The sequence below is a fragment of the Littorina saxatilis genome, linkage group LG16, assembly GCF_037325665.1.
Source record: "Littorina saxatilis isolate snail1 linkage group LG16, US_GU_Lsax_2.0, whole genome shotgun sequence".
NCBI classification, from domain to species: Eukaryota; Metazoa; Mollusca; class Gastropoda; order Littorinimorpha; family Littorinidae; genus Littorina; species Littorina saxatilis.
Window position 1 is genome coordinate 15022644 of NC_090260.1, and position 12417 is coordinate 15035060.

The 12417-nt window shown below is 41.7% G+C and overlaps 1 protein-coding gene across 2 annotated transcripts in view; it reads right to left on the reverse strand.

The window, feature by feature from the left end:
• The window catches only part of LOC138950501 (uncharacterized), a 96451-nt gene extending 88750 nt beyond the window's left edge, over positions 1–7701 (reverse strand). Inside the window, exons 1-3 of one of the 2 annotated variants that reach the window (XM_070322213.1) lie at positions 7437–7701; positions 3982–4175; positions 2788–2892 (exon numbers count right to left, since the gene is read on the reverse strand). In XM_070322213.1, coding sequence (XP_070178314.1) covers positions 2788–2892; positions 3982–4023 — 147 coding nt within the window. In that variant the 5' untranslated portion in view covers positions 4024–4175; positions 7437–7701. The remainder of the gene's footprint in view (positions 1–2787; positions 2893–3981; positions 4176–7436) is intronic. The other variant, XM_070322214.1, reaches the window with a different exon arrangement.
• Positions 7702–12417: the final 4716 nt, after the last annotated feature.

Sequence of the window (12417 nt, forward strand, 5' to 3'; positions counted from 1 at the left end):
TAAGGATTCGACAAGGGGTTCTGGAGGTTTTTGGTCACTGTTGACGAACAGAGGCTGTTCCAGGGAGGAGGCGGACTTTGCTTCCATTGAGAGTTACAATCATAGGCTTTTGAGGTAATAAATCATTATTTAACGCTGTTGATGAGTCTGTGTTGTGGAATGAAATACTCTCTGTTGTTCTTTCCAGGTTAGCGCATAATTTACTCTCTGTGACGCTAAAATACTAATCTGTATATGGTTTTTGCAGATAGGGAGAGAAGGACGGAAAATGACTGTTTTGTTGTTGTAAAAAGTCCGTTTTGTGCAGGCCCACGTGCTCGATGAGATATTTAAAGATGACATGTTTTAAGGTGGTGGGTGAGGGGTAGCTGACATGTTTAGTGCACCGATGCTTTCTGTTTGCAGCCTTCGTTCGTTCGATCCGATTCGTTCGTTTCGTGTTCCTGTGACATCTGCACGGCTGACTCTGGCGGGAACTGATGAAGCTACGCTAACCAGGAGACCGGCTAACCAGGAGACCGGCTAACCAGCGGACCGGCTAACCAGCGAACCGGCTAACCAGCGGACCGACTAACCAGCATACCGGCTAAGCAGCAGCAGCAGAGATAAAGCTAAGTGCACCATGTCGTACGCACCCCGTTGACCACCGTTGTCTTTTCGTATCTATGATTTCATTGGAGTAGCGACAACGTGGGGTGTGTGACACCTGCACGAACTAGAGCTTTTCGAACAGAACATTCACATTTAACTATATTTACACGGGTTCAGCGTGTTACGTTAATTTTCTATATACTACTGGCATTTTGTCAGTGAACACTGGTTTTTTACGTGTTGAGAACGTAAAAGGAACATATTTTGAGTGAAGGCTCGAGGGAGGTGGAGAGTTTATACATAAACAGGCGTCTGAAACTTATACTTTTGTTGACTCTATTTAATTGTATGCCTGCGAGAGTGGATCGTGGTGTGGTTAGTTAATTAGTAGTAATTAACCGGTTCATAATCACCTTAAGTGATATATTGAAACGTGACAGCCTTGGGCAGTAATAAATATGGTAATGAAAATGAGTGCGGGTTAAGGTGGACTACAAAAGTGAAGATTTTGGGAATTTATTTCAGTAGCTCCTCATCGGTCTCTGAGATTGAAGAAAATTGGACAAGCCGTATTGAAAATATACGACGCAACATTGTAAAATGGTTTAAACGAAATTGTAGTATCATGGGGAAAATATGCATTGTGAAATCTCTTTTGTTATCGCAGATTATTTATCCGTTGCAAGCACTGGTAATACCCGAAAAGGTATTGACTGAGATAAATACTATGTTTTACAGATTTATTTGGAAAAAACGATTTTCAAACACTAAGGCATTTGAGAAAGTTAAAAGAAAAGTGATGTGTCAAGAGTTTCCTGATGGGGGTTTAAAAATGATTGATGTCATTGATATGCAGTCCTCTTGTTTGTTGTCCTGGGCGGCAAATTTATTGAACGAAAAGCAGGAAAGTTGGAAACAAATACCGATACATATGTTTTCGAAGCTTGGTGAAAGGTTGTGTTGCTTCCAATCTAACACCACGGTAAAAAAATTTAAAGGATTGGGATTAATTAAAAATGTATTTTGGAAACAAGTTTTAATTTGTTGGTTGAAAAATAAGGACATGATTCAGAGAGCAGTAGGTGGAGACATGTTATTAAGAGATACGTGTTTATGGAACAGCAAGGATATAATCTATTGCGGCCAAACCCTGTTTTTTAGCGACTGGATTAAAGCAGGCGTTTGTCGAGTAAAGGATGTATATGTTGGTAATGAGATTGTGCCCTTTAATATTATGCAGCAGAAGGTTGGATGTAAGCCCACAAGATTCTTTGAATATAGGGTGATTTGTACAGCAGTTAAAGCAGCAACACTACGCTCTGCAAATGGAAATGTATGTGGATTCAACGATTTAAAGAACCTGAGTAAGCCTTGTCAATTTCGCAAATTAATTATAAAGGAAAAATATGTGGAGCCGGTTGTAGTTAAATTTTGGGAACATAAATTTGATTTCAGGCCGGGAAAAGAGCAATGGTTAATAGTAAACAAAGTAACCACAGAAACAAGATTGCGAATGTTGCACTGGAAAATATTGCACAATATTTACCCCACAAATATTTTATTGTATAAAATAGGCATTTCCGTGAGTAATTGCTGTACTCACTGTGAGAACGAAATTGATTATATTGAACATTTTTTTTACTTTTGCCCGAAAATTATGTCCATTTGGAAATGCGTTGAAGATAAAGTGAATTGTAAATATAATATGATCATTAAAATTACCGTAAAGGAAGTTTTTTTGGGCGTATTTGAAAATTCACAAAGTTCCAAGGCACTAATAAGTTATGTGAATTATTTGATTGTGATAGCCAAAATGTGTGTTGGTATTTATAGATATGGCTCCCCTCTGGATATTGTATGCATTTTTGAGAGGGAATTGTTATATAGAAAAGTTGCTTAAAATACATTTAGATATAGTAATGTTAATGTTATAGTAAAAACATTACTCAAAAAAAAAAAATTAAAAAAAAAAAAAATCAAAAAAAAAAAAAAAAAAAAAAAAAAAAAAAAAAAAAAAAAAAAAACCCCCCCCCCCCACCCCACCCCACCCCCCCCCCCCCCACCCCCCCATTTAGGCAGTAACACTCTGATTTCGGGGGATCGGGAATTAATATTCAATGAACCTGACTTTTTAATCAACGTCTCACCTGTGAGCGTGTACATTAAAGAAAAAATAAATTTGTTGCAGGCCTTTACCTCATGCAGGTAGTAGGCAAAGGTGACTGCGGACACAGCGGAATCCAGGTCACATGCCTCGTTGCCCACGACGACATGCACCACTGGAAAATCCTCAAGCTTCTCCTGAAATCACCAAACAGGATGTTGTAGTAAGAACATTGATACAGTGGAAACTTGCTTTGAAGACCTCCAAAAATCTGAGAAAATCTGAAAATCTTAAAAAAGGAGAGAGTCTTTAAATGGGGGTAAAATTACAGAGATTTTAATGAACAGAAAATGCTCTAACAAGCGCTGCGGCCGGGATAAGCCCAGCCGCCTTACTAATACTGTAATAGCCCCAGGGAACTCAGCACTCCCAAGGCGGAACTAACCCGTGTCAGGCAGAATGAACGTCCGTCTAGTATCTTGCACATTTTTGGCATTGTTTCTTCCAATCATCAACATCATTACGTTATGAAACAGATGAAAAAACTAGCTTGCACCATGATTTCTCTCTTTTGGACAGGCAATAAAGTTTATCTGACTTGAAATGATCTAATCGGCACGCTCATTAGATAATTGCTTCAATATAAATACTTGTGTCAATTTTTCGTGTTTTCAGAAAAACGTTTTCGGTTTCTGAACAATCTGCCTATCTTATTTTAGTAATAAGTTGCAAACTGCATCTCGAGGGGTTGACAGCGGAATAAGCCCTTCCCCTCTTCCTTCCCCTCCTCAACATCCCTCGGAGTGACTTCCCCTTACGCACGGAGGTCACACACTTCCTGGGCAAGTTCGGCATCACCTCCAACCACCTGATTTTTCTGGATGACCTTAACCTTAAAGAGCTGGCAGCAACGTTTTCAATCAGCACAGCTGCATAACCCAAATAAGCTTTTGCACACCAAATAAGTCTTCCTGTATGAAAGCAGCAGCCTCTGCAGAAAAGTGCCTAACTCAGAAACAGGAACGGCAGTTTTGCTTAAGTATCCATGACAATCATTTTTGATAGTCTTGAGAGTCTACATGATAGGTACCCTTCCAGTAGCTTCCCCTGCAGTCCTGACTGCAGAAATGCCTAACACCGAGTTAGGTATTTTTCTTATGAGCGTGACGTAATGTTTTTAACTTTTCACTTTTTGTATTCATAGTTAATATCTAAAGGCATAGATTACTGTGGTTTGCGTTATATAAGCTGTCATTTTCATTATCATTATTATTAATGAAACTCACCAAAGCTCCGACACAAAACGCAAGGTACTCCTGGATCCCCATGACTCTTCGCAGTTCCTCCCACTCCACCACCTCCACCTGATCCAGTTACTTGCTGACTGATCCTGTCCTCCGCGCGCTCCTTGCTCAAGTCATGGCCAAAGTGCTTCCTTCCTTCCAAGGCAAGCGTACACTGTTCTTATTGATCAATTGGACTGAAACAATAAAAAAAAAGTAATGTTATTCTAAAAATATTCTTATTTTAACCATGACTATTTTTGTTATACAATGGAACCTGATGAGTTACTTCCCTTCGGGTCTCATTCTAGGCCACAAAAAAAAATAGGTGTGGTTACGGTAACATAGCCAAAAAAAATAGGGTAGGTAGGTAGGCAATCACTTTTTTTTAAAACTTTTTTTTCTAATGTGTACAAATTAAACCTACTTGACAGGGAAATAAGTGTGCGACTCGATGTGTGTTACCGTAACCACACCTATTTTGTTTTTAAGCCCTATCCCTGACAGGATGCCTTGGTTTTCCTTGTCTGGAGAGGAAATCGATTTTTTACATAAATATATATTTAGATCTTTTCGTAATGTGTTATGGATATATAAATATAACTTATAAGCAGATTCGCTATCATCGATAATGATTTTTCATGGTGTTGTGTAATTTTTAAATTACAAAGGAATTGATGTGTAAGACAGTTTCAAGCGAGCTATCTTTCGCGGATACATGTATATGTATAGGTTACAACACGAGTGGTTTTTTATATGGCTTGTATTTCAGTCAAGACTCAGCGGATGAATATCATCGGGAGACACGAGCCTCTGGCGAGTGGCTCTCGATTGATATTCCCGCTGGGTCTTGACTGAAATACAAGCCATATAAAAAACCACGAGTGTTGTAATCTGTATATCCCATTCTACCATCAAACACAAAGTGTAGACTACTAGCGGCACTGTTGCGATCTGTGCAGGGTAAAACTGTTGCCAGCGAGACTTAGCCCTTTTGCAACCTTAAACTAAGTGACCGTCGCTGAAAAAATAAAACGAATGAGTGCATCGATAAGTACGCGGTAACACTACTTTCAGACCATTTAAAAGCTTTAAGTAAAGGTTCATAAGTTGCAAGAAAGTAATGAAGTCAAATAGAAATTAATTTAGTTGAAGCGCACAATTCTTTTGTTTTGCGTTTCAGGTCGGCAGAACGGGCGAAACGGGTTTGGGACCCATTTGGCTTACTCGATTCAGAATCGATTCCACGTTGTTTTTCTCGAACGTGTGTAATTAGGCTTATTGACAGAGAAGCAAATTTTAGGGAACAAATATGTAGGTTTAGATTTAACCATTTGCTCCCTATTTGAAATGTATCTACGTGATAAACTGTTTTGCGAGTGTGTTTGCATGGATGAACTTAAACTGGTATGGGTGTGTGGAAAACGCGACCGACACGTCTGTCACCGCCGATTGATTGCATTTTGAAGGAATATGACTGGATTACGGAAAAATATGTGGACTTACTGCAGAGCCAGGCAAAAGAGTAGACTTGCTCGCAAAACACGTGAAACAGCCGATGTGTGATAGCTGAAGGCGCACACCAAAACACACTACCGACAGATTCTCAAAAGTCGTCTGCTAACGATGCAAGGGGAGGGTACTCGTGTTTTTGTTTTGGTTCGCTAGCATCTGGTTATCTTGTAAGTTGAATGTTCGTTTTTTTCGACCTGCATTGCTTTCATAATGAAAGAAACTTTTGCTTATTGCATCTCATACATCAGATCAGTTCTGAGATTCATTTTTGCGTGCAACTGATATGGTTTTCTGAGCCGTGCAATACGATTTTAGAACTTCATACAAATGTGTCACATTGTTCGGCGCGAGGTCAAAGGTCGGGAGGAAAGTAGTCCTTTGCCCAAATCGGAATCTGCACTATCATATATTTTTTGGAGTCCATGATGTATTTATTGAGCTATAAAAATACAACATATATACCCATACTGAAGTAACAGAGACAAAGAAGGGAGGTCATGGGATATATATATATATATATACTGTGCAAACAACTCTAAAGTGTCACGTGATAATCGCCGGTGCAGACGATTTTTTCTGTAACCAGTTGAGAGTGATGCAACCATATATCACGGTCTCCTTCCGACAGCAGTCTCAAAATTTTGACTTGTTTTGACCTTAGAACGATGTTTTTATCATAACTGTGAAGAACAGAACGGAGATCACTGTCGAAGTCGGCCAATCTGCAATCATTTTTGTCTCGCGAACACTGATCTAAATTTGAGAAAAACATATGATATGGGAGATAACTCTGTATTCTTGTTTTCCTAGATTCGCACAATAATTTAGCATGCTGTCAGAGACAAACTGGCGATAGCCGTGGAGCGATGATTATCAGAATGGAGGCCCCCCTGATGAAAGAACTGAACATCTCCCTATAATATAAAGAAGACTTGCTGTTGTCCCATGGTTAATTACACATTGACATGCTTCCATTTAAAATGTTGAGGTCGTTATCGTGGATTGACGCCCGACCAAAGCTAATTGAAGCCCGACGGAGCGAAGTTATATTATAAAGTGTTATTGTCAAATAACTTTTTTTATTTCACAGCTTCCCGTAATATCTTCAATAAAAAAATAATATTCTGTTGCGCCAAAGGCCACAACACAGACAATTAAGAACAAATAAGTAACATTGTCTACATCACACATGCACTCAGGTGAACCATCAGCATTACTCATTATTAACATACAACTGTTTGCACAGTTAGTGGTTACAATTACTAATACTATGTCATTTCCACAGCAGAAGTAATTATACTAATAGAAATAATTCACCCACCAAACAACAAATTTCTTTCTTGAGAAAAGTATCTTTTTTAAATAGTACAAACTCAGTAAGGTGATTTTTTAAAAAATCTTTTTCTCAGCATCTGTCTCAAACAAGTTTAGTTATGAAGAATCTTGTTCATATTATCTTGTACAGATAAAAGTAAACAAAGTTTTACAAAGTCTTAAATCACAACAAGCTCATGCATCTCCATACTGACCTGCGACAAAAATAACAAAGAATAGGCTCCCTGCCAAAACAAACAGTCTGGAATTTTTCGCGACTGTTCAAAGAGTTCTAAATATGTGCCGATCAATGTGGACCCAGCAACATTTTCCAACAGTTTCATAAATGAACACGAGATTCCAGTTACAAGCCGGCTGTTCTCAACTATTTCTTAACCTTACTTTGATGCCGTCATCTGCACACTGAAAGAATTATCCGCGGAATCACTGCACCTCTCCGTGAATCATCCTTTCTGCTCGAAGTTATTTAGTGCCATTCCTGCCAACAGTGCGTAGATAGATAACTCTCTCAAGGGCGCATCAGCAGACGACACTTAGTGACTTACGACTGAGCAGCTGCAAAGCGCTAATCAATAAACGTGAGGTCATTATGCGGAAATTCTGCTTACCTGTATCAAATGCACAAACTGAAAACCAATATGGTAATCCCACACAAACGTCAGTCACTACTAAAAGTAGAAAAGAACCACCTTCCTCATCTCTCTCTCTCTCTCTCTTGACCGTGTTTTCTTCTTAGCGGAAATGAGATCGGCAGTGAGCGTGTTCTTCTGCAGACGGGGCCTCAGTCGAACTTGGGTTGAAAGATGTTTTTGTGTGGTATACGCGTTTATAATTCTGTTTGCAGCTGTTTTTTGTTAACAAGTAGTAATACTTCTTCAAGCAGGTTTTTTTATGCCGTCAAAAGACCTTTCCAAATTGTTCCTAAATGTAATCTTTTCACTGTTCAACCAGCCGTGACTTTTTACCGATTTCTCCCATAATCGCTACACCAGTATACATAATGCTGTGCCAGAACGTGGTCAGTGGGAAACCGCTTAAGTTTGATCAAAGTTTTCTTAACCTATCTCTCTATGTCTCACAACGAACAATTGGTGGTTTTTTTCAAGAAGAAGAAAATACATCAGAATGATAATACATACAGTTATGCTGAAGTGGAGTGAAGTTCCGGCTCAGTGTACGCAAATATACTGAAAAAGTAAAGGAAGTCGCATCAGTCACTAGTGAAGCAATATACAAACATTGAATCTCTCTCTCTCTCTCTCTCTCTCTCTCTCTCTCTCTCTCTCTCTCTCTCTCTCTCTCTCTCTCTCTCTCTCTCTCTCTCTCTCTCTCTCTCTCTCTCTCTCTCTCGACCTAATGCTATCTTTCCTGTAATAAAGTTCAAAGTTCAATGTTTCTCTCTCTCTCTCTCTCTCTCTCTCTCTCCGTCTCTCTCTCTCTCTCCATCTCTGTTTCTTTTACAAAACTTATAAAAACTATTATCAAGCAGCTGGCAAAATATAACTGTACTCTCTGATTATATTGAAAAACATGATTATATATAATTCATGAAGGATTTTTTATCCCAGCGAAGCTGGAGGTATCCCGTGAACGCTATACTGTAATCGACTTGAGAAATGTGCATACCGAATAATACATGATAAAGAAGGATTCTTTGTGCCCGGCTACGTGCTACAGTTGGAGATGGAAGTTCACCAAAAATTGGGACCATACTAACAAAAATACGGTGGGTGCAATAGTCGCCCCCATTTTTTCAGCAAACGCCACCCAAGGCCGCTTTGGACGGGTAGAAATTCCGTAGTTTCCAAGTCTATGGATAAAGCTCGCGTAAGAAGAATACGTCACGGTCGAAAGTCTTTGACGTCAATTAATGCATCATGACGTCATGCCTCCCTGTAGTCTTTCTCTCTCGCGCAGTAGTGTGTGTGTTTGTGTTCAGTTTGTGCACATGTGTTAGTGTTAATGTTTGTGTGTGTGTGTGTGTGTGTGTGTGTGTGTGTGTGTGTGTGTGTGTGTGTGTGTGTGCTTATTTGTGTGTGTGTGTGTGTGTGTTCGCACGCGTGCATGAGTCTGTACTCATATGTGTGTGGTGTGTGTGTGTATTTGTGTGTGTTTGTGTGTGTGTGCGCGCGCACGCGTGCATGAGTCTGTACTCGTGTGTGTGTAAGTGTATGTGTGTGCGTGTATGTGTGTTTGTTTGTAAAGGTGGGTATGTCCGTCTGTCCATATGGGTGTGTGTTTTGTGTGTATGAAGTTTTTTGTGACTGAGAGAGTGAGTGAATGCGTGTGAGTGAGTGTGTGTATGTGTGTGTGTGTGTGTGTGTGACTTGGGGTGTGTGTGCGTATTTGAGAGAGAAAGAGAGAGAGTGTGTGTGTGTGAATGTGTGTGTGCATGAGTTTGTGTGTATGTTTGTGTGTGTATGAGTGTGTATATGTGTTTGTTTGTAAAGGTGTGTGTGTGTCTTACTGTCTATGTGCATATTTGTTTGTTTGTTTGTTTGTTTGCTTAACGCCCAGCCGGCCACGAAGGGCCATATCAGGGCGGTGCTGCTTTGACATATAACGTGCGCCACACACAAAACAGAAGTCGCAGCACAGGCTTCATGTCTCACCCAGTCACATTATTCTGACACCGGACCAACCAGTCCTAGCACTAACCCCATAATGCCAGACGCCAGGCGGAGCAGCCACTAGATTGCCGATTTTAAAGTCTTAGGTATGACCCGGCCTGGGTTCGAACCCACGACCTCCCGATCACGGGACGGACGCCTTACCACTAGGCCAACCGTGTATGTGCGTATAAGTGTGTGGTTTGTGTGTATGAGATTTGTGTGAGTCAATGTGTGTGTGTGTGTGTGTGTGTGTGTGTGTGTGTGTGTGTGTCTGTGGGTGTGTGCGTGCGTACATGCGTGCGTATGTACGTGTGTGTGTGTGTGTGTGTGTGTGTGTGTGTGTGTGTGTGTGTGTGTGTGTGTGTGTGTCTGTTTGTATAAGAGAGAAAGAGAGAGAGAGAGAGTGGGTGTGTGTTTGTGCGTGTGCGTAAGTGTATGTGTGTGTGTGTATGTGTGTTTGTAAGGTGTGTATATGTCTGTCTGTCTGTATGTGCGTATGGGGGTGTGTTTTGTGTGTATGAAGTGTGTGTGAGAGAGTGAGTGAGTGCGTGTGAGTGAGTGTGTATGTGTGTACGTGTGTAACTTTGGGTATGTGTGTGTGTGTGTGTGTGTGTGTGTGTGTGTGTGTTCGTGTGTGTGTGTGTGTTTGAGAGAGAGAGAGACAGACAGAGACAGACGTAGACAGACAGACAGAGATAGACAGAGACAGACAGAGAGAGAGGTTTGTCTTTCGCTGGGGTATGCAGTGCCTTGGCGTTGCACATCTACTTAATTTTTTTATTTTTTTATTACAAACACATATTTCCCTGTTATATATAATTTTCAAGCATTGCTAAAGAATCCTAATGCATCTTAAAATCTCTTATCCCAGCGAAGCTGGAGGTATCCCGTGAACGCTATACTGTAATCGATTTGAGAAATGTGCACACCGAATAATACATGATAAAGAAGGATTCGTTGTGCCCGGCTACGTGCTACAGTTGGAGATGGAAGTTCACCAAAAATGGGGACCATACTAACAAAAATACGGTGGGTAAAATAGGCGCCCCCATTTTTTCAGCAAACGCCACCCCAGGCCGCTTTGGACGGGTAGAAATTCCGTAGTTTCCAAGTCTATGCAGACTATGGATAAAGCTCGCGTAAGAAGAATACGTCACGGTCGAAAGTCTTTGACGTCAATTAATGCATCATGACGTCATGCCTCCCTGTAGTCTTTCTCTCTCGCGCAGTGTGTGTGTTTGTGTTCATTTTGTGCACATGTGTTAGTGTTACTGTGTGTGTGTGTGTGTGTGAGTGTGTGTGTGTGTATTTGTGTGTGTGTGTGTGTGTGTGTGTATTTGTGTGTGTGTGTGTGTGTGTGTGTGTGTGTGTGCGCACGCGTGCATGAGTCTGTACTCGTATTGTGCGGTGTGTGTGTATTTGTGTGTGTGTGTGTGTGCGTGCGCACGCGTGCATGAGTCTGTACCCCGTGTGTGTGTAAGTGTGTGTGTGGGCATAAGTGTATGTGTGTGCGTGTATGTGTGTTTGTTTGTAAAGGTGTGCATGTCCGTCTGTCCATATGTGCGTATGGGTGTGTGTTTTGTGTGTATGAAGTTTTTTGTTAGAGAGTGTGTGAGTGAGTGTGTGTGTGTGTGTGTTTGAGAGAGAGAGAGAGAGAGAGAGAGAGAGAGTGTGTGTGTGTGAGTGAATGTGTGTGTGCATGAGTTTGTGTGTATGTTTGTGTGTGTATGAGTGTGTATATGTGTTTGTTTGTAAAGGTGTGTGTGTCCGACTGTCTATGTGCGTATTTGTTTGTTTGTTTGCTCAACGCCCAGCCGACCACGAAGGGCCATATCAGGGCGGTGCTGCTTTGACATATAACGTGCGCCACACACAAGACAGAAGTCGCAGCACAGGCTTCATGTCTCACCCAGTCACATTATTCTGACACCGGACCAACCAGTCCTAGCACTAACCCCATAATGCCAGACGCCAGGCGGAGCAGCCACTAGATTGCCAATTTTAAAGTCTTAGATATGACCCGGCCGCGGGGTTCGAGCCCACGACCTCCCGATCACGGGGCGGACGCCTTTCCACTATAGGCCAACCGTGCCGGTCTATGTGCGTATAAGTGTGTGTTATGTGTGTATGAGATTTGTGTCAGTCAATGTGTGTGTGTGTGTGTGTGTGTGTGTGTGTGTGTGTGTGTGTGTGTGTGTGTGTGTGCGTGCGTATGTACAATGTGTGTGTGTGTGTGTGGGGTGGGTGTTTGTTTGTTTGCTTAACGCCCAGCCGACCACGAAGGGCCATATCAGGGCGCGGTGCTGCTTTGACATATAACGTGCGCCACACACAAGACAGAAGTCGCAGCACAGGCTTCATATCTCACCCAGTCACATTATTCTGACACCGGACCAACCGGAGTGTGTGTGTGTGTGAATGTGTGTGTGCATGAGTTTGTGTGTATGTTTGTGTGTGTATGAGTGTGTATATGTGTTTGTTTGTAAAGGTGTGTGTGTGTCCGTCTGTCTATGTGCGTATTTGTTTGTTTGTTTCCATAATTATCAGAGCGGTGCTGCTTTGAGATATAACGTGCGCCACACAAAAGGCAGAAGTCGCAGCACAGGCTTCATGTCTCACCCAGTCACATTATTCTGACACCGGACCAACCAGTCCTAGCATGCACTAACCCCATAATGCCAGCCGCCAGGCGGAGCACCCACTAGATTGCCAATTTTAAAGTCTTAGGTATGACCCGGCCTGGATTCTAACCCACGACCTCCCGATCACGGGGCGGACGCCTTACCACTAGGCCAACCGTGTATGTGCGTATGAGTGTGTGTATTGTGTGTATGAGATTTGTGGGAGTCAATGTGTGTGTGTGTGTGTGTGTGTGTGTGTGTGTGTGTGTGTCTGTGGGTGTGTGCGTGCGTACATGCGTGCGTATGTACATGTGTGTGTGTGTGTGTGTGTGTGTTTGTGTGTGTTTGTGTGGGTG